The 27,617-nt window shown below is 37.4% G+C and overlaps 2 protein-coding genes across 2 annotated transcripts; both read left to right on the forward strand.

Moving 5' to 3' along the window:
• Positions 1-1,460: 1,460 nt before the first annotated feature.
• On the forward strand, positions 1,461-6,875 carry LOC104611328 (phosphatidylinositol 4-phosphate 5-kinase 6-like). The gene is made up of 8 exons (XM_010278341.3): positions 1,461-2,984; positions 4,553-4,720; positions 4,831-4,996; positions 5,087-5,203; positions 5,319-5,512; positions 5,637-5,752; positions 5,878-5,953; positions 6,080-6,875. Exons 1-8 carry the CDS (start codon positions 1,786-1,788, stop codon positions 6,366-6,368), a joined length of 2,325 nt encoding a protein of 774 aa, XP_010276643.1. The 5' UTR covers positions 1,461-1,785; the 3' UTR covers positions 6,369-6,875.
• A 12,172-nt stretch (positions 6,876-19,047) lies between these two features.
• Positions 19,048-26,243, forward strand: LOC104611329 (uncharacterized). The gene is made up of 3 exons (XM_088891080.1): positions 19,048-19,168; positions 22,623-22,885; positions 25,310-26,243. The coding sequence occupies exon 3, from the start codon at positions 25,339-25,341 to the stop codon at positions 26,134-26,136; it is 798 nt and encodes a 265-aa protein (XP_088747206.1). The 5' UTR covers positions 19,048-19,168; positions 22,623-22,885; positions 25,310-25,338; the 3' UTR covers positions 26,137-26,243.
• The last annotated feature ends 1,374 nt before the right edge of the window (positions 26,244-27,617 follow it).

Consider the following 27,617-nt stretch of genomic DNA (forward strand, 5'->3'; position numbering starts at 1 on the left):
AAAGCTCAATGTAGTTCAACCTCGTGCCATATCATACATTGGGTTGTTTTCATGTGGACAACAGCCCTCCAATTTTGAACAAAGAAAACCCTTTTATAGAATGTAACTTGGTCCAGTTGGGTTGGGAATTTGTCAAATTTCCAATGAATTGGAGCCCTAATCAAAGCTCGATGTAGTTGAAGTTCTTCAAATTGGATAACCCGACTTGGAGCACTACTTTCTATAGGATACTTAGTGGGTGAAGAGAGTAGTATCTCCTACCCACACTCACCCTTCCATTCTGTTTAGTGTCAAATGTTATATATAATTGACAAAATGAACTAAAAATGACTGTGATATTGTATACCATCAATAAAAACACAATTTCTATGAGACTTAGACCTACAATTCTTTTTAGAAATGCAACTTAGGCAGGCTTGAGTTGGGATTTTGGCAAAATTTGAACATGATACAGTATAAAATCTTCAAATCGGATACCTGACGCGAACCCATAAATTCTTTAGTAGATATACATTATTTAAATCAATTTCACTAATAAATAGAAAATAAATTTTATGTAAAACAAAGTTTGTATATCTAAGCATAACGGGCTGAATTCATATCAGATCACCCTTAACCGGATTGGATTTGAATTCAATTGGAGTTTATAGGCCTAATATATGGGCTGCTTTCAATAATAGCACAACAAGAGATTTACACTGGCTCAATGGTGCAAGTAACATTGAGTTATTTTCAGAACCAATTAACTAAGGAACCCTATTGATGAGGGGCTCCTAATTTGAAGAGCCATCCATTACATTACAGGGTCCATTCCCATTTGTATGATATGGAAGTGGGACCCATGAGTAAATTTGAAAGGTTGAGATTCGATTTCCATATCAGATCCGTGTTATAGGGCTCTGGCCCAATACAATCCACAGATGGGTCTCAAGTGGGTCCCACTTCAACGAAAAAAATAAAATTAAAAAAAAAAGGTAAGAAGACCTCACCTCATGGAGTCATGGGGTCATGGGGGACTCTCGTGGAATCGAAAAAAAAACCCCTCCACCTAAGCCCGACAAGGTCGACAAAGGTGAAATGTCCTCCCCAATCCAACCAAAAACATCTCCCCCCATTTTCTCAGACAAGGTCAAACTGAACCTCCCTGAACCCATGGCCTCATAGGCCCCCCTCCTCCCTTCCATAATAGCCAGAAATGGAGAGAGAGAGAGAGAGAGAAGCGAGGATGAAGAGACCGTTTGACGCGGTTCTAACTTCTAAGTTAATTCGGAAGCCAGAAAAAAGCAGACCTTCTCATTGATTAACCTCCACAAACATTCAATATCTCAATAATTTAATCCCTTTAATCTAAAAATAACCACTTACACACCCATGTTCGCTTCTCCCTCCAAATGTTAGGCTTATTAGCACTTATCGGAGCTGAAACCAGTAGAAAATTCAGAAAAAATAAAGAAAAGAAAATACCCAGAAAAATTTGGGGAGGAAAACAAAAACCCAGACATGGGATTGTCCCTTGGTTCGAAAAGAAAAGGCCAGTACTTGGTTGCATTGCGCCTTTTGCTTTCCCGTTAATCAAAAACAAAACAAATCTTACTTAACACAGAGAAAGAATACACAAACGAACGCCCAAGGAAAGCAAAGAAGGAAAGAAAGAAACGTTCTGTGGATTCGGGGATTGATATGTTCAATCTCTGTTTCTGGGTTCTGAAACGAATTTCTTTATTTGGGTTTGTAATGGGTGAGGGTATTCGGTAAATGTGAGGTGGTGGAAGAAGTGAAGTGAGGATGAGCAGAGAGTATAGTGGCGCAAAAGCCTGGGAAGCGACTGTCCGTAAGACACAGGCTGCTGCGAAGAAGCGTGTGAGCGGCATTTTCTCGACAATGTCGGTTGCCCATGTCGACGACGAGGAAGGTGGCGGCAGTGCCTCGGAAATGTACTATGCGGAGCGCATGCTCTCTAATGGCGACTTCTACACGGGGCAGTGGGTCGAAAACCTTCCTACCGGCACCGGGAAGTATCTGTGGACCGACGGTTGCATGTACGTCGGCGAGTGGTTTCGCGGGAAGACCATGGGGAAGGGGAAATTCTTCTGGCCTTCTGGGGCTACCTATGACGGAGAATTCAAAAATGGGTACATGGACGGGAAGGGAGTTTACACTGGTCCTTACGGGGATACCTATCGTGGGTCATGGGTTATGAATCTCAAGCATGGCCAAGGTACTAAGCACTACATTAATGGCGACTGTTATGAAGGGGAGTGGCGTCGTGGTGCGCAAGATGGACATGGCCGGTATCAATGGAAGAATGGGAATAGCTACATTGGGCAATGGAAGAATGGTGTTATCTGCGGCAATGGGACTCTGATGTGGGCAAATGGAAATCGATACGACGGGATGTGGGAAGATGGGATGCCCAAAGGGAATGGTACTTTCAGGTGGGCCGATGGGAGCTTCTATGTGGGTACTTGGAGTATGGACCCCAAGGAACAGAATGGGACTTATTATCCGTCCGGCACTTCGCCGGCGGCGAATCTTGATTGGGATCCTCAGGTTGTGTTTTCATCTGATTTGAATGATTGCAAGGTTTGTCCTGGTGAGAAAGTCTCTGTTTTCCCGTCGCAGAAGACCCTTACTTGGCCTGGATTTGAAGGAGATGCGCAGAAGGGTGGGTGGAAGCCGTCGAAGCATTCGGATCCTGGTAAGCCGAGGAGATCATCTGTGGATGGGAAGGGGGGTGCAGATAAGTTTGATAGATTTTGCATTTGGGAGAATGATGGGGATGTTAATTGTGACATTATTGATGGAAATACATTGTTGGGGAGAGATGGAGACGATGGGAGTCTGCAGCTTGAAGATACTGATTCTAAGGGAACCCGGCAGCAGTTGAAACTGAATCAGCCAAGGGAGGCGAAGCGGCAGGGGGAGACAATCTCTAAAGGCCATAAGAACTACGAACTCATGCTCAATCTGCAGCTAGGAATCAGGTACTGATCCAAAAATCTTTTTTGTGCTCCTTTTTGGCCTGCTTTTATTTGTTTGTTGTTGTTGTTCATGTAATCATTTAGTCGTTTGATTTATAGCTTCTATATATTTTTGATTGTTTCCTTTTACCTCCACTTTTATGAGAAAATCCTTTTGGGTATGTTAGAATTTTAAAGAGAATTTTATATTGAAGAAGGTTGACACTTGATAGAATAGCTAGAAGCCATTTCTGATAAGGATTTTATCCATTAACCATTGGTGAAGACCATTCATAATGTTCCCCTGATATGATCATCTCGACTCTGGAGAGCATTGAAACTTGATACTTCTAGTCGGCTCAAAATTTTGAAGAGTTTATGAAACCTGTGGCTGTGGAGCTATATGAATAATAATCAGAAATTAAAGTACTCTTTCCCTGTAAGTAATTTATACAGAGAATCGCTTTTTGTCAAGTTTACATATGAATTTATCAATCTGATGCCTTTTTTTTTTCCTTTGAATAATCTACATGGTCATTGGTAAAAAAAATAATAATAATAATCTACATGGTCAACAAATAAACTGATATAAGTTCATAATCATGTCCCTTCTGTCTTCTCTTTTCTTTTCACTGAAATGAATCTATTCCCTTGTATGGAGGATTTTCTGCTTACTACAATTCTACAATATCAGCTTGTTGAAATGCTCTATGTTTTTATACATAGTTTTTCAATGGCTTTCCATGCAGTTGTAGATGAGGGAGATGCAAGAAAGAAACAGTGACCATCTATTTATATGTATTTTTGCATTGCATGTCTTAATCCATTCCCAATTAAAGGAGGCTTCAAAACTAGGAAAATGAAAATAGTACAAATAGGGATAAAATATGATCCTTAAAGCATCTAGTACCATATTTAGAATTTTGTCTCCCTGAATTTACTCATGAAATTTTGGTACTCTCCATTCATATGTATTAGCATGCTTTGGTCTTCAAGGATATGGCTTAAGTTAAATAATTAAATCTGAAAGTTGGCATTTTATTCTCTTCAATAAGATATATTTGATCTTCATGGTTTTCTCAGGCCCATCCTTTTCTGAGGTTTGGGAAATCTTAAGCTTCTAAATGATGGAATGAAACAGGACAAGGTTTTTACCCGTAGTATTCAATTCCTAATTCTTAAGCTCTAGCTGAGATATTAAAGAAATAGCAACATGGATTATTATGACTTGTTCTATCTCAGGCTCCATGACATTGTGCAGAGCATGATGGCCCCTTGTAATACTGTTAGAAGGAAGAGACAGCTCTGCAGAGAATGAAGAATGATTTACAAGTCAAATTGTTTATTTTAATCTGTTAATCAGTGAACAACTTTCAATTAGGAAAACTAGAAATGGTCTCTCTCCAAGACTTACATTTTTTTGTGTAGATTCTGAATCCAAGACCTTGTTCCTGCCTTGTCATTGACATATTTCAGTAAAACAGTATATGTGTGTCTTATGTATCTCAATTCTCAAAGCCTGTACTGTTCATACATAGCTCTCTGTGAACACTTTGATCACTACCTTCTTAACATGTTACACATTTGAACAGGCATTCTGTAGGAAGACCTGCTCCAAATGCATCCCTTGATCTGAAGGCTTCAGCTTTTGATCCAAAGGAAAAGGTATGGACAAAATTCCCTCCTGAAGGAAGCAAGCATACTCCACCACATCAATCCTCTGAATTCAAATGGAAGGATTACTGCCCAGTGGTTTTCAGGTTAGTCCTTGAACAACATGTTTTATTGCCATTGCTAAATCCTGTTTCACATGTTGAGTACTTCGATTCAGTTACCTTTTCCTTACCTTTTTATCATTATTTGTACTCAGGACACTCCGGAAATTGTTCAAGGTGGATCCTGCTGATTACATGATCTCCATATGTGGAAATGATGCACTCCGGGAACTTTCTTCTCCAGGGAAAAGTGGAAGCTTCTTTTACCTGACCAATGATGACCGTTACATGATAAAGACAATGAAGAAATCAGAAGTAAAAGTGAGTTCTGTTTTCTGCTATAACTGCCTTGGTTAGAATCAAGATTTTTTTCCATGACCTAATTTGATTTCTTTCGGTGTCCTTGTACAGGTGCTTATAAGGATGCTTCCAGCCTACTATAACCATGTCCGTGCCTTTGAGAACACGTTAGTTACCAAATTTTTTGGTCTGCATTGTGTCAAGTTAACTGGGGCTGCACAAAAAAAGGTAGGAAAGCAGGCATGAGAATATCAGATACTAATTTCAGGTCCCAGAGTTTGTCTGAAATTTTAACAGACGAGGTTCTAATATATTGTAAGCTTATGAATGACTGATGAACCAGGTTCGCTTTGTTATAATGGGAAATCTGTTTTGTACTGAGTACCCAATTCATAGGCGCTTTGATTTGAAAGGATCTTCCCATGGCCGCACAACAGATAAACCAGAGGAAGAGATTGATGAAAATACAACCCTTAAGGACCTTGACCTTAACTTTATATTTCGACTGCAGAGAACATGGTTTCAAGAGCTTCACAGGTGAATTCAACTTAACAACCTAAGCTATATATTCCAATGAAAATTTTACTTTGTTCATGAAATTTGGTTGCTTTTTGTTTCAATCTTCTTCTTTGTGTTCCAAGCTAAACCTTTCCTCTCACAGGCAAGTGGATAGAGACTGTGAGTTCCTTGAACAGGAGAGGATTATGGACTACAGTCTTTTGGTGGGCCTTCACTTTAGAGAAGCATCATATAACAAGGACTTGGCTACAAATGAGGGTCATCCATCTGGAGCTCGAACTCCCATCGATTATTTCTTATTATTTATAAAATCACTAATCCTATTTGTAACTTCAGCTTGATCTTCTGCTCAACAGAGTAAATATTATGACCTTTCTATACAGGTAATGGCGACCAAGAGAATGAAGCAGCTCAACTTTCTAGGGTGGAGATGGATCAACTTCTTTTTGATCCTACACGGTATAACTGATTCATATGAAAGCTTTAGTTAGTCTTGTTATCAATTTTTAACGCTAATGTTCCTTGTCAAATGTGCATATCTTTTAGTTTTCCTCTCAAACAATCCCTTTGTATCGAGTATTACAGGTGGGCAACCATCAGATTGGGTATAAATATGCCAGCACGGGTTGAACAGACAGTGAGAAGAAGCGATTGTGATACTCAACTGGTTGGAGAGCCCACAGGAGAGTTCCATGATGTGATCCTGTTCTTTGGTATCATTGACATACTCCAAGATTATGATATCAGCAAGAAGCTAGAACATGCATACAAGTCCATCCAATATGATCCAACGTCAATATCAGCTGTTGATCCGAAGCAATACTCAAGACGCTTCCGTGATTTTATATTCAAAGTTTTCACAGAAGACACTTGAATCCCAGCTTAAAGCCACTGCAACCGTTGCATATGGATTTAACAGCATTTGTTGACTTGTGTTGCCAGCTGATATTGGATAATTGTTGCAATTGTTGCTGGCAGCCATCCATGTATAGTGTCAGTCTTAGTTGAAATACGTTCTACTTGCTGCCAAACAGGTAACCAATGTGGCCATAGACATGGCCTTTGGAGGATCAGTTGTGGCTGCCAGAATTGCATGTTTGATATGCATTGCTCTTCTTTCCCTCTATATATTAATTATAGATTATATAATATGGTTGTCAAAGGTATAGATGAAAGCTTTTGACCTGGAAATATGCAAAGCTCATTCAAATTGTAAATGAATTTACCTGAGGGTAAACTGTACCAGAAATTATTCTTTATGTACCCAATTTTTTTTGTCTCAGAAGATGAAGAGGAATCTCTGGGATTTTGGGATTTGAATAAAAGTGTACAGAGAGGTAAGGGAACTGAACCAAATTTTGTCATTCCATCTATACTAAAATGCTTTTGATATTCTAGAGTCTACTGATTCTCTAGTGTGTAAAAATACTCTGTAATGGCATGCTTTTGTATGACGCTCATATCTGAAGGAGTGATGAGGAAGGAAAATAGGATTAGAAACAGAGGATGAGAATAAGGCTGGAAAGGTTATTACAGGTTGTTATTTCAAGTAATTTGCTGATGCAATTTAGTATACAAACATGCAATCTCATGGGGTAAGAAATTATTTGCTAAATTGGTGTAGCAAGGAATTTATTCTTTCGCAGATTGGCAATTACTTGCAAGGACTTGATGCAATAAAATGGGGTGGGTGGACTGTGTTTTGAAAAAAAAAAGGTGCAAGCAAAGATCATGTCAGATAATTAGAGACTTGACTTTATTGACTGTTTATATTCAATTTGTTTTTATCTACTTCAATCTCCTATCAAATTTCATTCATGCAAGTATTCCTGTTTGGAGGCTGGGAGCCTCATGCATTGGGCTACCCTTCAAGTATTCTTGTACATAGAGGCCATTGTGAGAATGTGAAGTGAAAGGGAGTCCAATATATTCAATTATCACCAATCATATTGAGTTTGAAAATGGCTGAAGTAGCTGAATTGAATGACTTATTGCTTTGTCTTTTGCTGGGTAAAATAATTAAATAAAAATAATTTGGTCTACAATAATCAATCCAAATTCAGTTTCTGCCATTAAGGAGCTGATATATTTTCTTGTAATCCAAACAGTGGGAGTTATTCTAGGCAGGGAATACGAGTTGAACCCATTGCCAAACGTGGATCCAGTCAGTAACTGATGAGAAAACTATGTAGATCCAGTCTCATTGTCCCAACCAGACCCTACAGGGTCTATAATACTAGACTCAGAACCGAACCAATTCTTAATCAGGCTAATTGGGTCTCACCTTGGAATCTGTAATTGCCTACAATATAATAATTTTAAACTCATTTTTAATCTAATCTTAATAAAATGATAGTAAACAGTATACCTGCCATATATGCATAATCATTTTGAAACAGCATTGGGATACAAAAATAAGCAGACTCAGTATAATTGGTTCGGTTTGGTTCTGTCAGGTAAACCTGATCCATTGACAGGGCGAAATTAAACCAATCAAATTTCATTAGCAATGACTGCTACTACATAGCATGTGTTTGGATTCTTTGGAACCATGGGCGTTTTTAGCATTTTTCCCATTATGTGAATTTGTATGTATAGGGATTTAAAAAAATAGATTTCGGTTTATGCACACTATCATTGGTGAAGCTTCATTTTGGCGTTACTGATATAGCACCTAATAGCTCCTAAATGTCAATAAATAGGGTTCATCGTTACTTTTCTCAGTTTTTCAAACAAATCAAATATAAAATATTTATTCAATAAATATCCACGATTTCAAACACATACATGATCTACCTTATAAGGATTCAATCCTATTCCCGGTTATCTTTTCCATCAATAAATGGGTTGGCGACTTTATTCGTTCCCGGTTCATCCACCACGGATTCTTTAATTCGTTTATACACGGGTCCCACAGAGTGGCCCGGGAATCCCACTCGAGCTCGATGGAGATTCCGGTATTCCACCAACGGTATTAACAGATGGATAATCGCCTCGATTACTGTGTACTTTGCACCAAAACCAAAGTCATTCAAAGGGTTGCTTCGAAGAAATTTTCAGAGAGAAACAACTCCAAGTACGAAAGTTCGGCCGTCGGCGAGCAGAAGATAGAATTTAGCCAAAAAAAAAGCTTACAGCGTTGTAAATGAAGATGCATGAAAAGTAGAGAGAGGAGAGAGAGAGCACGCGGGGTTGAATACTTGGATTACTACAGAAAAAGCTATGATTAAGGGGGAGTAATGAGATTGAAAGGGAAGTTTGCTTGGAAGAGAAAGTGAGTTGAGACTGACAAGTTAAGCAGAAAGGAGGGAGTTTCCTTCTTTTTTTTGTTTTTCTTTATCTTATACTCTTTTGGGATTCATCAGAAGCTACAGAACAGCAGTAATGGTTCAGCGCTGTATAAAAGATAAGAGATTTCTAAGGCTCAAAAAGGATCGGAACGATGGTGACTCCCATTCTATGTTTAGCATGTACAGTACAGTGCAGAGAGAAAGGAGAGAGAGAGAGAGAGAGAGAGAGTAGTACGTGGCTACGTGCAGGTGCAGCAGCCCTCGGGCCTTTTTACGTAATAACTTCTTCTGGATTTGGGATTTAGCTTTTAAAGGCTGAGAGAGAGAGACGCCTTTACTAGAAGTAGAGGCGTGGAGCTGGAGTTGACTTGAAACAAATAAACATGCAGCGCTTCATGCGCTCATTCATCAGAATTTAGGCGGCGGTGTTGCTGCTACTGTCTGCTGCTGCTATCTCGCCGGCCTCCTCTCTCTCTCTCAGTCTCAGAGTTGGATTCCATGTATGTTTACATTAAATTCAAGAAACCCAGATGGGTTTGGGGCTTTGGGCCTTCGGAGTGAATGAAACAGGGCAAGCAAAGGAAAAAGAAAAACCAGAAAAAAAAAAGAAAAACACCAAAAGGAAGAGAAAAACAAATTAGTCCGAGCCCGATCAATCCGGCTCCACTGCCTGCGCTAGCCATCTGGGAAGAGCATCGGAGAAAGGGAGAGAAGGCCGGCCAGAATGTCTTCTTTTACAAAGTTTGCCCTACGAGGGCACCACTTAAAAGTCAGGTTTTTCCCAATACAAAGGGAGAGAATGTCTTCTTTCACAAAGAGCAGTTCCGACAAACAGAAATCATCTCCTCTGTTAAAAACAATCGATGGGCCGAGAACAGTCAGATTCCAGACACCAGTTTGGAGCTTCTCAAGGGTTCACAAAAAGGATGGCTTCATACAGAGCTTTGGCTTCAGCAACCAGCGCTGAGGAAGCATTTGTGGGACCTCCTTCAATCATCCAACAAACACCCTCTGAGTCCCTCTCCAAAAAACCAAAAGAAGCTTTATTTGGGGATATAAAACCATCATCCACATTGATTTTTAAAGTACCAGCACTAGGTGGTTGCCAAAAAGAGGTTGAGCCGGATTTGCAGTTACCCAGCGAACAGTTTTCCAATCTCGGCAGCAAGATCTGAGATGTCTCCATTATAGCTCTAGCAATAGAAGAGGCAACAGAGGGAGGATCAGTATTTTCATGATCAAACAGAAAAGAATTCTTGTCCTTCCATATTTCCCACACACAAATAGCCACCTTTGCTGCTGCATCCCTGTGACTTTTAACCCAAATCCTTTAGAAGGCTGAAAAACCATTTAGAAAAGGGAGCCAGGGATTCCACAGGTTTGAAGCCTATGTTTATGGCCATCCAAATACACTTGGCCTTCTCACAGAGGCAAAGGGCATGAGTGATGGATTCTGATGCAATTTCACATCTGCCACTAGTGGAAGAACTAGTAAGGTGGAGGGCTTAGAGGTTTTCTTTAACAGTCACCCCATTTTTACAGCATTTCCAGAGGAAAGTCTTTATTTTTTGCTCGATTGAGAGTTTCCATAGGAGGGAGAGGGACCAGCACTTGGATTCATCTTCCACGTTGGAGGGCTTAGAGGTTTCATTTTCTAGATGCTTTAGGGCAAGGAAATAAGCAGACTTTGCTGAAAATTTCCCATTGCTATGAAGAGCCCTGATAATCTCATCCTCCCATCCATTACTGGCAAGATCAATTTCCAAAATCTTCTCAGATGGAAACGTTTCTAGAGAAACATATTTGACACTTATTGAACATTCCATCTCCTACTCTGCTGGTCAATTCGACTAGCTACAGAAGAATCCTCCACTGGTCTAGGTCTTGGTCCCTTAGGTTTCAAACCTTCAACCTTGGGTATCCAAGGATCATCCCATAGATATCTATCTATGTTGTTTCCAACATTTGCCTTTCAGAAAATACCCTTGTTTAGGATAAAGTGACAATTCGGGTAATATTTTTCTATCATGGATCTTGCCCAAAGGCTGCAAGGGTCAATACACAGTCTCTAGGTTTAAGGGTGTCAATGGACTGGACCCCGTTCAGTCCAAAATCAATTTGGACGGATTGGACGTGTCAACAAGACATATTGGATTGGACCAATTCAGTCCAAAATATTTAGGGAGAATTACTGATCAGTTCAATTTTGTAGGGAGGGCTACTAATAGACTATAGGGGGCTGTCATTCAGAATTCTGCATTGGGTTGCAGAGTACTTGACCCAAATATTTATTAGATTGGATTGGACCTGGTCGGTCCATAATAAATTTATATTGGGTTGGGTTGGATTAAGCCAATGTATGGTCCATTGATATAAGATAAAAATATAGGTGTCAATGGATCAGACTTGGGTTGAAACCAATCTAAATTAAAATGAATTTGAACAGATTGAAGGATCCAGACATTGAATTGAACTGGTACAAAATGGTCTAAAATATTCATTGGATTGGACTGGACCTGATCCAATTGTAATGAAATCACATCGGACTGGACCGGATTGGACCAAATTCAGTCCAATTGACACCCCTACTCTAGCTTTTGCTTTGCCAACAAAGCAAGGTTAAAAGCACGGGGTTCCTAATCCCATCCCACCATTTGACTTATTTTTGCATATTTGGTTCCATCCAATTCATCAAACCCTTTTTTATCCTAATTGTCACCCCACCAGAACTTTCTCTGGGATTTGGTGAGATTGTTAAAACCCTCGATGAATAATAAGTTAAAACCCTCTTTACACTTTCATTTTGTTTGATGATAATTGAATCAAATTGGATTTCATATTCAATATTTGATTGAATCGAAGTAGAATATAAAAATTTGTAGATCCATCGGATTCAGATTGAATTCGAATTTCTTAAATTTCCTAACGATCCATTTGCATCCCTAAGCCCTAGCTCAAACGGTATATTTACATTGCCACTTCAACCCACTTCAGTTCAGTTGCCTAAGAATTGCTACTTAGTGACTTAATGTAATGGCAAAATCAGAGGTTGATAAGCATGAGAATGTGGATTGAGTCATGGAGCATTTAATCTTGAGAGAGAGAGAGAGAGGTATGCCAAAAAGTAAGTATTAGCCTTTTATGCCAAAAAGTAAGTATTAGCCTTTTGCTTTGCAAGGTAGGCTCTACAAAGACAGCCTATAAACTATGTTTGGTGAGAAACCCAGAAATCCCAACTACACTATCATACAACCAAAAAAATTGGCTTTGATGGTGAAGCTTGTTTGCCACTCAATCAAAACTTCAGCCCTTCCAAATGGGCCCTAAGGGCAAGTATTGATAGGTCAACTTTGGCTTTCTCAGCTCAGGGATAAAACCCGTTTTTTTGGAAATTGATGAAAGCCTGGCTTGAATTAGGCTTAGGCCTAGCCCAGACCCGTCCACACCCAAGATTTTGCCTGTGACCCACATTTCTTTTTGTCAATTAGGGGTGGATTTGAGCTGAGCTTAGCCGAATAGTATGAGGCTTGAGCTTGAGCTCGGTTCTAACTAGAATATTGAGTTTGAGTAAAAAATTCATAAGCTCGAGCTCGGTTTGAGGAAAAATATTTTATAAAAATAAAAGTTATATATAAAAATATTTTTTATTTGATATTTAAAAAAATAAGAATTATAATATTTTTATTATATATATTATTTTTTATAATTTATTATTATTATTATTATTATTATTATTATTATTATTATTATTATTATATATTTGAGTTCGGCTCGTTTATTAATCGAACCTATAAATTAGGCTCGAACTTGGCTCAAAGCTCAGTTAAAACCGAACTGAATCGAGCTTTTCACAAGCCGAGCTTGAACAGCTCATTAAAAAGTCGGCTCATTGCCACCCCTACTGTCAAGCACATTGTCTATTCCAATAGAATTCCATATTCCTTTCCAATTTGGCACGAATTCCTTCCTACCTGTGAATTCATGCACATTAATCACGTTTTTTTTCAACATAAATGTTGATGGCCATGACTTTTTTTTATAAGCTAAAAAAAAAAAACTCGAAGAGTGAACTAAATTTGGGTTGGGTTGTGGATTGTGGCCTCAAATAGCCCTACCCAACCAGCAAGCACATGTGGTTGTGCAAAAATAAAATGATTTTACTTTAAAATTGGGCTGTGAATTCCAAAACAAGATGATTGTGCAAAAACATATTCATAAGTTCTTCTAAGCTGTCCTGCTTCAGCTCAAATTGTCTTTGGGTTAAGCTCGGGTTGGGGTATAGTTGACCCAACCCACCTGAATTGCACCCTTATTAATGCGTTTGTAGCTTATATCTAACATGTTTTTGGTTTTTTGTTTTGAAAACAATACACACAAAAGCAAAAAAGCAAGTGCAATGTATTGTGCAAGTAAATTGTAAGTAAGTATTAAAGCTATCAAATTATTCTGGTTTCACTTACAAGTATCAGTATCCTCATGGACAACAATAGAATTCAAAAAATAAAAAAAAATGGTGCACAAATTATATGGCTGAAAGTTTTCTCGTCTTTTTTGAATTTTCAGACAAGTGATCTTTTAGGTGAAACTCATTTGTTGGTGGATTCAGATCGTCTATGCATGGGAGACATGCCAATTGAAGGGGGATAAATGATAATGCATTTATTATGAGGGTGTTCTGTTATACACACAATACATGGTTTTTGAACTGTTGTTGATTCAGAGGATTGAATTGTTTGCCCTAGAAACTATTCAGACGATTGGTTCTGTTTCACTCCTAAACTATTCATTTGTCAAAAATTATTGACTTGGTCAGCAACCCACTAATCCAGGCAGTTGAGTTATTGATTCGTTCGACTCATATAACAATTTTTTGCCCTTTAAATTTTAATTGTGTTTTTTTTTTTTTTAAATTGCAATGGACCATTCATTTGGATTGGACAGTCAAACAACTCAAACCTCTGACCTAAAAACCGATGGCCAAAGTAGTTCTAATCCTAACTAGGCCAGTTTTTAAAACATATTTGGTTATACATAACCTGGTTTGAATCTGTGGAGGGTTGTTAACTAAAAGGAAAAAAAAAAACCATTACCCAAAATGGAACCCTTAAGACAAATTGGTAAATAATTCGGTTCAGTCAATTTGGTCATTATTATTAAATGGTGGTCCTATTGTCTTAAAGCAACTTCTAATATTTATTTTAGGAAAAAAATTCAATTAATATCTTGTATTTTAGGTTTAGTGTCATTTTGGTTTTCGAACTTTAGAATGTGATAATTCAATATTCAACTTTTAAAATATGTCAATCCAGTACCTATCATTAATCGATTATTAAACAACATATAAAAAGATAGAAATGCCATTCAATTATCATCTAAAGTTGCCAATCCTGATAAAGGCAGGATTTCAATCCAAATTCTCCACAACATTCTTCAAGAAATTTTAAAATAAATAAAAAACGAAAGAAAGAAGGTTAGGTGACACCTCTGGTCAAATTTCCAACCTCCAGACGGAGAAATTTAAAATCTCAATCCTGGGTTGGATTCGGAACTCTTTCCCTCTTGGCTTTTTACCAACTAAGGTGAGAGAGTGAGGAAAGCGAAAATCTACCCAGAATTTTTTTTTTTTTTGCTGTGCTTAATATACGCCAATTCTTACAAATATAGACCAAAGGTGCAAATCGGGTTGCCCCATTTGAAAAACTTCAGCCACATCGTACTCGGGTTAGAATCCAAGCTCATGAGTCATGCAAAATTCAATAGATGCTAAACCCAACCTGACCCAAATTATTTGGAGCTCTGATCCACATATACATCAAAGTATTTATAAATCCAATTACCTCCTCATGAGTAACCCAACAACCGGTCTGATTTCATTTTAAGAAAATTTTAGACCAAATCAGTAAATTATAATGTGAAAATCCTCATATCAAATCTGTTTAATATGGAAACTAAAATCTGTTTCTAATACAGATTAAATCATTCTATTAGATTAAACCCAATTACTAATATGTATATCTACATAAATAATAATATGTATTAATATAATTATATATATATGTTTATATTTATAACTTGGCTTACCATTCGGTCTAAATTCGGACCAATTTAAAACCAGAAACCAAATTTAAAAATTTTCCCAAACTGAAGTAGACCCTTCTTAAGTTGAGAATTGAGATCAGATCAAACCGCCAATTTCAGTTTGGCGGTATGAAACATATATAATATATGGGTTTGATTATGATATGGAAAAATATAATATCCAAAAAACAATTGACCAATAAACTGTAATCCTAAAGGTATTAGTAAATCAGGTGTTGTTGATATCAAAATTTATAATAGATTTTGATTGGTCAAAACTCTTTCCATATCATATTTTTCCAGTATCATAGATTTTCTCATAATTATATATAATGAACACCCCCACTATTCCCCACAAATCCAAACAACTTTTCAACGTAAAAGTAATTTTGGCTGTAATTTACTCTTGTAGCCGTGTCCAACAAAGGAGGACGCAAAAGCACATAAGTCGAAAGTTGCAATCCAATTGTTGAATTGGCCATTTGGCCTGCAGTCTGCAGAGCACAGCCTGAGCGGTGCTCCTCCCTAGGAATCAAATCAACCATTCAACCCATCCCTTCTCATTTGGTACGTCACCACTCACCACCGAACCGATTCTGGAGACACCCGGCCGACTTGTCTCTTGTGCACCCACCCATAGATTCATTTCACGCACCATGCTCATCCCCCATTACACGACAGACGACACCCACCGTAACTGTAACTGGGGGCGTGAAGAGGGCACACTGATTCCCCTCCCAAACACTGGTTTTTCTGTAGCAAAATAATTCAATCACCCACAGAGCTGTTGTTGATGAATTGAAGAATAGACTCTGGTTTTCTCCTTGCTTTCTGCATTCTTACTTCTCTATATGATTTATATAGTGTGGCCTTGTCCTAATAAGTTCTTTCATAACAATAGCCAAGAGCCACCTGAGCTGATATTGCTTGACTGCTTGAGAAATTGTTTATCCGTTTGCCGGAAAAATGTCGGAGTTGGTAGGAGCATGGATGACCAAGCTGGTCTCAAAGGTTCAGCCACAGAAGTGCTCACACTCTTCAGTAATAGAACAAGAAGCAAAGCCCACTTCTTCTTCTTCTTCTTCTTCTTTGTCGTCGTCGTCGTCGTCATTCATTGATTATTTATCTAGTCCTGTTCGGGCCGAGCCAGCTTTCGACGGGACAGCCCTCTCAGAGGCCACGGTTCGTATGCTTATGGACCGGTTTATGCCTTGTTGAAGTCTTGATCTGTTTTCATGGCTTCTTTCCTCTGTTGGACACCGGCCGGAACATGAGCCCGCAGAGTAGCTCGGAGGAGGTCAAGTGCTTGATGGGGTGCCCAGTGAGCCTCAACCTCAGCCACGGCCACGGCCAGCCTTCTCAACACTACCAACTATCAGAAGGGAAAAGAAATCTATTCCCATAGCTAGCTAGTATAAAGTATAATCATGGTGAATATAATTTTTCTTCTTGTTCATAAAGGTTGATATATTGAACACATATGTAGTTCGGATTTTTATTGATTGAATTTGAACCTAAATTTTTCTTCAACTCAGTTAGTTCTTTGTTTCCAATTTATTGGATTTGATTAAGGCAGCACCAGAAAAAACATAGAATATATCAGAAATTTTGGCTTGGTTACAATATTGCAATTTCATTTATGTTAGAGAATGCAATTATGCAAATGTGGGTGTTCTTTTTTTACTTTGGATTTTACTTTTTTTTTTACCTCATTCATAATGCAAATAAGCAAAAGCTGAAACAAGAATATATCAGAAATTTTGTAATTAAATCATTTGCACTCCCAGAATTTACACTGGTGCAAATAAGATTGCACCTACAAACAAATCAGGCCTAATAAGTAATAACTCATATTGACCAATGTTAGGCAAGACTTGGCAAGTGCAAGGCCATAATCACTCATCAAAGGGTTGGAGTGGTGCTTGCTTGGCGCCAAGACCTACCCTAATCGCCCACAGTTTGGCAGCAATAGTGATTTTTATACAAGCGGCGGCCAACCATAACTGATTATACAATTTTTGAAAGTGACGAAAGTCTTTGACACCGGAATTTGAGTAAAGAAAATTCCAAATACAAGGCAATTTAACTGAACCCGGTTTGGCTTTTGATCCTAACTCGTGTATATATGGGGTATATCCCAGTCGGGTACCCAGCTTCTCAGACCCATCGGGTTGACCGGTTGGGTTCCCACCAATAAACCTATTTTCGCTAGGGGTTAGGGATGAAAAGTCATTTTTATCATCGACGGGGATTGGTATCAAGAATGGAGAGTATGATCCCCACCCGTTGCCATTCCTAGTGAACTATGAATAGACCTACCAACCTAGCTGAAAAGATGTATTGATCCATCGCCTTTGATTTGAGGAAATAATTTCTTGAGAACAAAATCCGTGCAATACTCAAAGAGCACAACATTCATCCGCATATCAGGAACATCTCATAAATTTAACATACATGTATAGGAAATATTATATACAATTAGATGCCTATTTGTGTGGAATTTGATTTGAGAATCCCATTTTAGAGAGATGATGATTATATAGTTGAGATGATAGAACTGTCAACTAAAACTAAAGAAAGTGGGCAACACACAATCACTGTAGCAGATGTTAGATAGTGTATGCCCTTAGCTCCAATCAGCTTGATATACATTATGACATTTATTTTAAATGAATAAAGTGCATATTTGATTCATGTTATATTGGTGTGTTTCTATGTAATATCCTCAAATTGGACACTAATGAGACTCGTGTTAGTTTAAAATCTTCACAGCCATTGGATAGATCTGGGGAGATTTATCCTGTCAAGACTGACACTGATGTGTCACCAAGTTGGTTGGGGTGGTTTGTCTGAACTGCCAGGGTGAAACCTGAGGTACATGCAGTGTGGGTTTGCTTGAAACCCTGAATTGGACCAAATTCCAGTATTGCCCTAGACCTTGGAGATAGATGGGCAAAACTGGAATGTTACACATAACCCCTAGACTTGATTATGGTATTGCACTAGGTGTTGGATTGGGTTGTCTTTAATATGCCAATCAATGAGATCCTTAGTGGGGGTCAAAACCTAGGTATGTTGGGACAATTTAAGAATTCACCTGAGTGGTGATCATAGTGACAGGATCAACCCCTTTGTCAGACAAAGCGAATGTTCGGGAAATGCACTATCTCTGATGAAAACCTAAACTGTCGGCAATTGATTTCAAACTTGTTGAAATTTGTTTTGCAAAATATATTTATATAGAGATATACATATATATTATTGTTTCACAAAATGTTTGCAAAATGTTTTAATTCCCATGATCCACGTGAGTAGAGAGTGCAACACTATACTTTACAGCCAAGGGAGATGTCATCTCTTATCGGGCAGTGTATGATCATTAAGGACTGAGAGGTTTAAGTGTAAGACCATTTAGGGATAATAAACCTGATGGGCTAATTTCACATCTGCTCACAGTCCTTGGGCCTTCATAAGATGGTTGGACCCAATGACCATTTAGTGTAAATGTTGGGCTCATTAAGAGCCCATATTGATGGACTCAGGGGTTCACTGTATTCAACAGTGAATTCGGCTAGGCCTTGTAACAGAGGTTAGGCTGAACTCATGTGGCTTATGTGCAAATCAATGATAGGGTCTCACGCCATACAAAGAGAGCCAATCTATCCAGCATTTAAAGGAAGTGAGCCTGAAAGCCTAATGAGCCTAAAGCCCATTTCGAACTGTGTTCATTGGATTAATTAAATAGGAAGCGAATCTGGGTATGGATCAATAGATAAGGATAAGAGAATAACTCTTATCCATTTAAAGAGTCCAGATCCAAATAGAGATTTGGATCAAGAAACTTCTAAATTGATTAGGAGTAGCTGATCTTGATCTGCAGATAATATAAGGGATTATCCTTATCACTTAAAGAGTTCAGATCCAAATAAAGATTTGGATCAAGAAACTCCTAACCAAATTAGAAGATTGACTCTTTAAGGTCTATATAAAGGAGGAGGGCGAACTGGAATACACATACACAGTTTGACTACTTTCTACTTCTAGTTTTCTCTCTCTGCTCTTGCCACCTTACCCTATTCGATCTCCACTTCTTGGAGTGATCAAGATTCGATCTTGATATTGTTTCTTGGTGGAAGAAACAATTTTGAAGTTGTACTCACTACCTTGTTCGATTCTTGCTAAAAAATCACTTGCTGATCCTGCCTCACCCTAAGCTGTGTCATTTTCAGTGGAGGAAAGATTTGGTACTCTCTTTAGGCGTGAACACCTACGTTGGGAGGAGCTTTTTGCGTGGATACTGTATCAGGTATTCCTCTCCTTAATCTTGATTTCAGATTTGGTCAAATTTGCTTCAAGAACGAATATTGAAAATGCAGTTTTCTAAATTAGGGAATAGGATTCCCAGATGGGAGAAAGAAATTTTTGAAATTTCACCCAACCACCCTGCATGGTTTGGCCATCCATATGATGGATTTTCCATCCCTTCAATAGAGACATCAAGGCAGAAGCTCTCGACATGGCAAAGAGCATAGGAGCCCACAAAGTTTAGTTGGAGAGAAACTCACAATTGATCATTTGTAGCCTGAAAATTTTGGGTCTAAGCATAGGTTTTGTGCTCACGCTCAACCCAAACTTATTAGGTTCACATCAAATCTGAAATTTTATGGGCTAGACTTTGGTCCAATTTTTATAGGCTCAGAAGCCACGGCCCATGATTATCCATATTGTCCACTCAAAATTAAATTGAAAATATTCATGGACATAGTGTATGGCATGAAGTTGGTTAGTCCGAAAACTTGTCCTGCTATGCATTCTATTTAATGGATTAAGATGCTCTTAAAGATCCATATTTAAAAATGGGTTCAATTTGAATCCAACAATAGGGTGAGAAATTTAGGCCATGTTTGGTTTAATTCTCATTCTTTTTCATTCTTACCTTCGATGAAATTTTAAAATGGACAAGAATGGATAAAAAGTGCTTTTATAAAAGTACTTTCACAAAGTGCTTTTATAAATGTATTTTCCTAAAAGTGCTTTTATAAAAGCACTTCCATAAAAGAGCATTCGTAAAAGTATTTTCATAAAAGTGCTTTTGTAAAAGTACTTCCGTAGAAGTCCTTTTATAAAAGTATTTTCATAAAAGTACTTTCCTAAATGTTTTCATAAAAATGCTTTTGTAAAAGTACTATAAAAGTACACAAAAGTGCTTTTGTAAAAGTACTTTCATGGAAGTCCTTTTATGAAAGTGTTTTCATAAAAGTACTTTTCTAAAAGTGCTTTCGTAAAAGTGTTTTTGTGAATACTTTCATAAAAGTACTTTTGTAAAAGTGCTTTCATTTAAAAGTGTTTTTGTAAAAGTGCTTTTGTAAAGGTGCTTTTGCAAAAGTAAACATTTATTGCAATAGTTTTGTAGGAAGAGTTTCTTCAAAAAATAAAATGAGCAAGATGGGACATGATTATTTTTAATGCCACAGGCTACTCAATTTTTATGTTATGAAACTAATTTTTCATTCTAAAAAGAATGTAGCCATTGACAAGAATTTTGTAACCAAATACTCTAATGTTATTCATTCCTGTCCGCCCATTCTTGTCTAAAATGAGCAAGAATTAAGAAAATAATGCCCAGAGTAGTGAACCAAACATGGCCTTAGTGTATTCGGTTGTTTAGATGAGAAAGGAGAATAAGCCATAAAAAGGAACAATAATGAAAGATATAACAAATAAACATTAAAAAAACAAAAATTAAAAATAAAAAAAAATTGATAAAGAATAAAAAATGTGAAATAAAAAATAGAATAAATAAATGTACTATTTCAATAAAATGAAATAGTATTTGATAAGAAAATAACACAAATAACTGATGAAGTTAAACTCAAAAAATATGAAATATGAAAGTATAAAACAAAATAAAAAATGTAGTTATGGAAGATTCTTGTGTTGGTTTATTCATGATTTGTTTACCTTTATTGTTTGCTCTTAGTTAATCAAAAAACATTTTATTCATGCTTGTTTGGAATATCATGTGGGTCCCACCTATTGAATCTAGGAGAGGGATGTTTTACCCTTCCCTCTCCCATCCGAGTCTTATCTTACCTTGACAAGGCTTGGGTTTTGGAGTTATTATTAAAACAAATGTGTTTTTGAGAATTATTTTGTGAGGTCTCAACACCTCAATCACATAATTTATCAGAACACAGACACACAAGAAAGAAAGAAGTTCATAGCACCATACAACGAAATCACCAGAATCTGCAATAATTGTTTTAGCCCAGCTTGGGACTTTAGCCTCAAAATCTTCATAAGAGACCTGACCTCTAACAGCGGAACCATAAAACCATGGGCCACTTTGTTTGCGCTCCTAGGGATGAGGGAGATTCACAGATTTAGCTTCTTTAACCATTCCTTTGAATCCTTGATTAGAAAAAGCAGAACAGGTGGACAACTTTTCTCCATACCTAGAATGGCATTCACCAACAATCACTTTCAAAAATTATTCCATTGCTTTCACTTCTATTCTTTAGGCTGCATTTGGTTGCGTTTGGAAACAAATAGAGTGTAAATCCTTGTTCAGGTAAATTTGCATTCTGGTTCATTTTTGTCTGTATTTGGCAACATTACAGCTCAAGTCTGTATTTGGCAACATTCAAGTGGGATTTTGATTAAAAAAAAAAGCTTATGCTTTATTGAAATTCATGTTTGCATCCATTATAGCTAAAAGTTTGTTTGGTAAGAAGGTAAATTTGTCAGTGCAACACTAATCCAATTTTGCAATTTATATGAACCATTTTATATTCTACATATTTGCATCGTTTTTAAATGCAACCTTAAGCTTAATTTGAAAGTACAAATACAAATATATACAATACAAATGCATATAAAATATAAGAATTTGTATTATATTTATCAAGTTATAAATAAACTAACCCAATAACAAGAGAAACCTATCAAGTTAAATAATTCCTTGTGCACATAATTTATCAAGTTATAAATAATCTAACCCAATAACAAGAGAAACCTATCAAGTTATAAAACCCTAAAGGCCCAACAAAGGTTTCAGAGTGTCTTGCGACCTGGATGTAGGCCCATGGGAGTGTCCTTGATCTACCTTGCCATATGTGCAGTGAGTGGTCAATAGTAGACCTGTTCATGGGTCGGGTAGCCCGATGGGCCAGCCCGACCCGACCCGATCTAAGTCGGGCTTGAATAAGATTTCAGGCCTGTGGACTCGGGCTTGGACCTAAAATATCGAGCCCAACTTTTTTCGGGCTAGGCTCGAGCTTTATCAAAAAAGCCCGGCCCGAACCCGACTTGATAATGTATTATATTAATAAAAATATATTTTATATAATAAAAAAGTATATATAATATATTTTTCTTTTCTTTTTTCTTTTTTCTTTTTTCAAGTAATAATGAGACTTTTCATTATTTTTTTTTAGCTTTTGAGGTCTTTTAGTATAAATAAAACAACTTTTAATTGAATTAAAAACGGAAAAAATCTTTTTTTTCCAAATTTTTTATCCGGCTTAAACTCGGGCCCAGACTTCAGGCTTTATAATTGGGCCAAGCTTGGGCTCAAGACCTAAACCCAATGGTCGGACTAGGCTCGGACTCGGGCCTAAACATTTTTTGTTAATGTAACGATAAAGTCCGGTTCGGCCGGTGAACAGGTCTCCTCAATACTCAATGCCATTCGTTAGAATTTAGAAAGTGCCCAGACACACAGGGGATTCCTTTATTAAAAGAACTTGCCACGTGTACAGGAGGTCCTTGCACTCAGGACTCAGAATACGCCTCTGGACTGGCCAAAGCCATTCCGCCACGTGGAGATGCCAGGTGCTCGATTCTACATTTCTACTTGTTGAAGTTTGCAATTTAGAAGTTGCGATCTTTCTTTCCGTCTCCTGCTTCACGGGGTGTTGGTTCTTCTTCCCTACAATATCTGCTGCTTTCTTAGCGTCGAAGAGTTCATCCTCAGTTTTATTCTATCTATTACTCGCTCAGGTATTTGTTCTTTGGATTCTAGGTATCTGTTCCTGACTTGGGTTCTGCTATTTTTTTATTATTTTTTTGTTGCTTATTTGTTTAGAGGGTTGAATTGAGGAACCTTAGCTCTGGGATTTTTTGAAGTTTGAATGACAAGGTCTTGATGTTGGGATCAAATTTTTGTCTACTTTTGTTTTATTTATCAGCAATTATGGACAATCATTCTGCTCCTTTTTTATATAAACCCCACTTGTTCTAATGCGCCGATTTTGTTTGTTTACTTGTTGCCCCCTAGTTATTTGATCGATTGCTTGTTAAAGATTTATGCCATTAGAACCCTAATTTATGATGTCTAGAATGAATTTCGAGGTATCAAATTTTCTAGGGGAACTGGTTTTGGGCTACAATTTGCGAAGCTGAATAATGATAAAGTAGGATTTAAGCGTCCAGAAGGCGTAAGACTACAACATTTGTATTTATGTCCTTGAAGAGCTTGATGTCCTCACTCTCAAACTTACTTATGTTCTCGTTAAGTTTGATAGTTGGTTCTCACATAGAACCTGATGAGGATGAATGAATAAACCAGAATTTAGATTTAAAACGATTTGCTGCCTAATACACGATTTTTTTTTTTTTTTTTTTCTGGAGAGACCTAAAAAAAATATAACAACAAAGTATAATGCTTGGATTTCGATGTCATTTTTTTTGTTGAAAAAGAAGCATCTTTTTTGTGGGCTGTTCTCTCTTTTGATTAAGTGGCCGTTGTTTCTTTAAATCTATACAAGGTTGAAATAGTGAAGCAGTTCTATGCTGTATTGGATATCTGAGAGTCTTAATATGCTATTTATTCAACAAATAAAGTGTTTCTGCTGCACTTAATAAGTGGACAATCTTTGTGCCTATTTTATATTTGTTTTACGGACACAATAGCTCAGTAGGTACTAAATGTTTCTAGGGTTTCATATGGGTGACATACTAGTCTCTTTAATTTTCTGCAAAGTCCTAAGGGCTTTACCCATGTTTGTATTCTACTCAAAATAGTTGACTTTTCCCTTTTTGAGAAAAAAAAACAAGGATCTAATTCCATTGATGATTTAGACATTCAATAAATACACAAATGCACATGCTTTTTTATTTTTATTTTTAATGGGATACATGAATATGCATGTTAGGCTTAAGGCTTCTTTATTTTCTGAATTTGTTTGCTTTAAAACTTGAGAGACTAAATAAGGGATGGGAGATCGTTTAGGCTATGCTTGGTTTGAAGGAAAATGTAGGGAAAGGAAGGGAAAGGTAGGGAAACCTTTACAAACTTTGTATTGGTTTCCCTGCCTTTCCCTTCCTTTCCCTACCTTTTCCTTCAAACCAAACATAGCCTTAGGGTCTAAGTTGAGAGAAGATCATGGTTTAGTAACTTCAGTTCTTTCAAATAGAGGTGTTAAGAGTTATGAATTTAAGATTTTGAAAATGCTTTTGTATGGTGGTTTTGATTTCACAGTTTCAAGATTTAGGTAAAAGAAAGGATATCTTTCTAGATGGACATGGGGTTTTAGTACCAAACTTAAGGTGTAACAAAAATAGATGATAGTTGAAGAAATAAACAAATATAAAAGAAATGAAAGGAGCCTAGGAAAAGCCCAAGGTAAATCCACATCTCTTGGATGTTGTCAACTTTTAACATCCTGCAGGATGGTAGGTAATAAATGAATAAAATGTGAGGCAAATGAGTGTGGAGTTTATTTGTACATTTGTTTGGTTATTGTAAGTGGTGGGGGTGATATCTTGTCACTGCTTAGTTGTATTTCTCTCTTCCTTTTTTTCCAATAAAAATCTTTTTTTTTTTTTTTATAAATAAAGCAGCAGCAGTCATGGAAACGAAAAGTAAGCTACAATTTTCTCAGAATATTTAAATAATGGGGCAATGTGCATTCTTAGACGTAACGAGATGGTCTACCCGAAACGCAAAAATAAAAATATAAAGGAGCAAGTTACCTGCTTTCCCAGGATAAAAGCAACTAACAACTATTTCAACAGTTCTTGCTTATTGTTCTTATGTTAATTGAGCTTTCCCCTTGTTAAAAATCAATGTTCATGTGCAAATTATTGCCACCAATATTGTTGCAGTCCAGAAAATGATTCTAGAAGAAATTGACATTGAGCATCACTTGAACTACAGTCTTTAGTATATGTTTTGTAACTTATCATGATTTTCTATAATTTTAGAAGTATATTTTTATAATTAGTTTCCTTTCAATGACTTGATGATTTTCCCTGTTTTTTAATTGGATTTATACTAGGCATACTTTGCATGTTCTGCCTGATTATTAGGTGATTCCCATCTATAGAAGGGGCAAATCCTTCTTTCCATTGCCACTTTTGACATAAACCTTTCTCATTGTTTTCAGTTTGGCAGACTTTTTAACCATTTGGTTGCTTGCTTATTAATTATTATTGTTTCCAACAGCCATTGTCACTTCCAAGAGTACTGTAGAAATGGCAGTAGAAGGTGATGTTTGGCAAGATTTTGCTTCTTCAATCACTTCCAACTCCAAGGAGCCTAGCCAGACAGGGGATGCGCCATCTCCAGAAGATGTGGCATGGGCAGATTCTTGCCTGATCAAAGATCCTGAACTGTCAGATAGTAATTGGGATTCTCTAAAAGATGCCTTACTTGATATTCTTAGTTTTCAAGCTCACTCATATCATGACAGTTCAGCTAACGAAAGTGATGGGTATCCACAAGAAAATGATTCTGAGATGCTCCCGGTGATTGAGGAGGCAGAATCTGAAAATTCTCCAAGAGAAAATGATAATGATGACCTTTTCCCCATTGGTGAAGAGGCCGAAAGAGAACAAGTTCTGCTTGGCGCTAAAAATGACTTTCTTCCTGACAGTGAAAGGGCTGAAGCTGCATATCGGGACTACTGGCTAAATGAAGTTTTATTTCCCAAAGAAAATGGAGACGGTGGTATTGGGGTTAACGTGAGTTCCTCTGATGATATAGATTCAACACCTAATGACATCTTCAGGGTCTGGAATCTGGATACACAAGTTGAAGAAGATGAGCTTGTCAAAGAATTGAAGAAGGCCCTAGCAGAGAATTCGATCCGATCTATGCCACTGAATTTGGATGATGTTGGAACAGGCCCCCTCCGAGACACACCAGTCTCCCTGGATGGTACAAGAAGAGATACAACTCTATACGATTTGGGCACTGAAACAAATGAGGAAGCAATTGATAATCTAATTGCTGGCATTGCTGATCTGTCTTTTCATGATTCTTCTACTTGAACTCTAGTTGAACATTACGTTCACAGTTCACTCTGGCACCTTGAATCTGTATATATTTCGTGCTTCTTATATGACATTTTTATTTATCAAAGTATCAATTTCTCCAATTCTTTTACGTTTGGTAAAGGGCGTTGGCCACATTACAATTTACATTCAGATGCACTGGGTGCATTATAATAGCTGGGCCCAAGAAATCGTCTGGACTTGGGATGCCCTTTACAGAGTCCTCATTTAATTCTGGATTCAAGCAAGAAACAAGAGTACTTCATACCAAATCCTGCCCGAATAAAATCTGCTTGCAAGTTGCAACTTGATTATGGGAATTTGGATAGTGGTCCTAGTGGATTTTGACATACGGATCAATTTATATAAACCAAATTATATGTGGTTTTAGGGCGATATGTACAGGCAAAAGAGCATTAGTGTAACAGAGCAGAAAGGTACATTAGAAATGGTTAACCTGCTGTAGGCAAGGTTCAAAATATCGTATTGGCATATCGGTTTTTAGGGTCACTAATATGCTAAATAAGCAGAGTTAAATGCAATGTTTAGAAGACCATACTAAATTGGCTGATCGGACCAGTTGAACCATGACCCAGGTCCTGACTGGTTTGGTCATCTCCAAAAACTAGAACTAAAAAACTAACTGAAACCAGCTGACTGGCTGCTTTAACCAGAGAACCAGATAATCGGTCCTGGTTTCATAAAATTGGCCGTGTCAGTAAATGCAAGGAAATTTCAAAATGCTAATATCATTGTTAACGTTTGGTAGCTATAGGGCATAATTGAACTGAGATGTTTTGGCTTGATTCCACTAAATATTGCCATGTTCGAGTTCAGGTTTGAGCCATATTTTTGGTTTCAAGCTCAATTTATTAAATATTTGATAAGTTCTGAGATCAACTCGAAAGCTCAGAAACTAATATATTTTTATGTTTTATAAATATATGAGCAAGACTGGTGAGCTTTCAAGCTGAACTTTTTAATGAGGTGAACTCAAATTCAAATAGCCAATCACTTACTTGAGATTCAAACTCGAGCCCAAACCATTTGATTCGTTGCACTCATATTTGGCTGTGTGCTTTTTCACCAAGTTTCACGGACAGTAGAGGTTTAGGAAGGATACAGATTACAGTCAATAAAGTAGTAAAATGGTAAAAGAGTACAATCAGTTAAAGATAAATAGGCTGATTGTCCAAAAATCCAATGACCTACTATATGTTTGACATCAATGCTGCAGATACAGCACTGTTTTCTCAGAAAACGGTACTGCTGATGTGTGGGTTGGAAGCACCGTTTTTTGAAAAAACAGCGTCACTTTTTTCATTTGGAAACATTACTGCTAGGTAGAACATTTCCTAGAGCAACAATACTTTCTGTTTGGTACTAGTGCTCCATGTCTGTTTTCAACACTAGTACCCATTATACGAAGTCCACATCACGTCCTCATTGGCAACGAACTACAATCTAAAAAAACGCCA

Source organism: Nelumbo nucifera, chromosome 7, assembly GCF_055504915.1.
Source record: "Nelumbo nucifera cultivar China Antique chromosome 7, China Antique-T2T, whole genome shotgun sequence".
Lineage (NCBI taxonomy): Eukaryota > Viridiplantae > Streptophyta > Magnoliopsida > Proteales > Nelumbonaceae > Nelumbo > Nelumbo nucifera.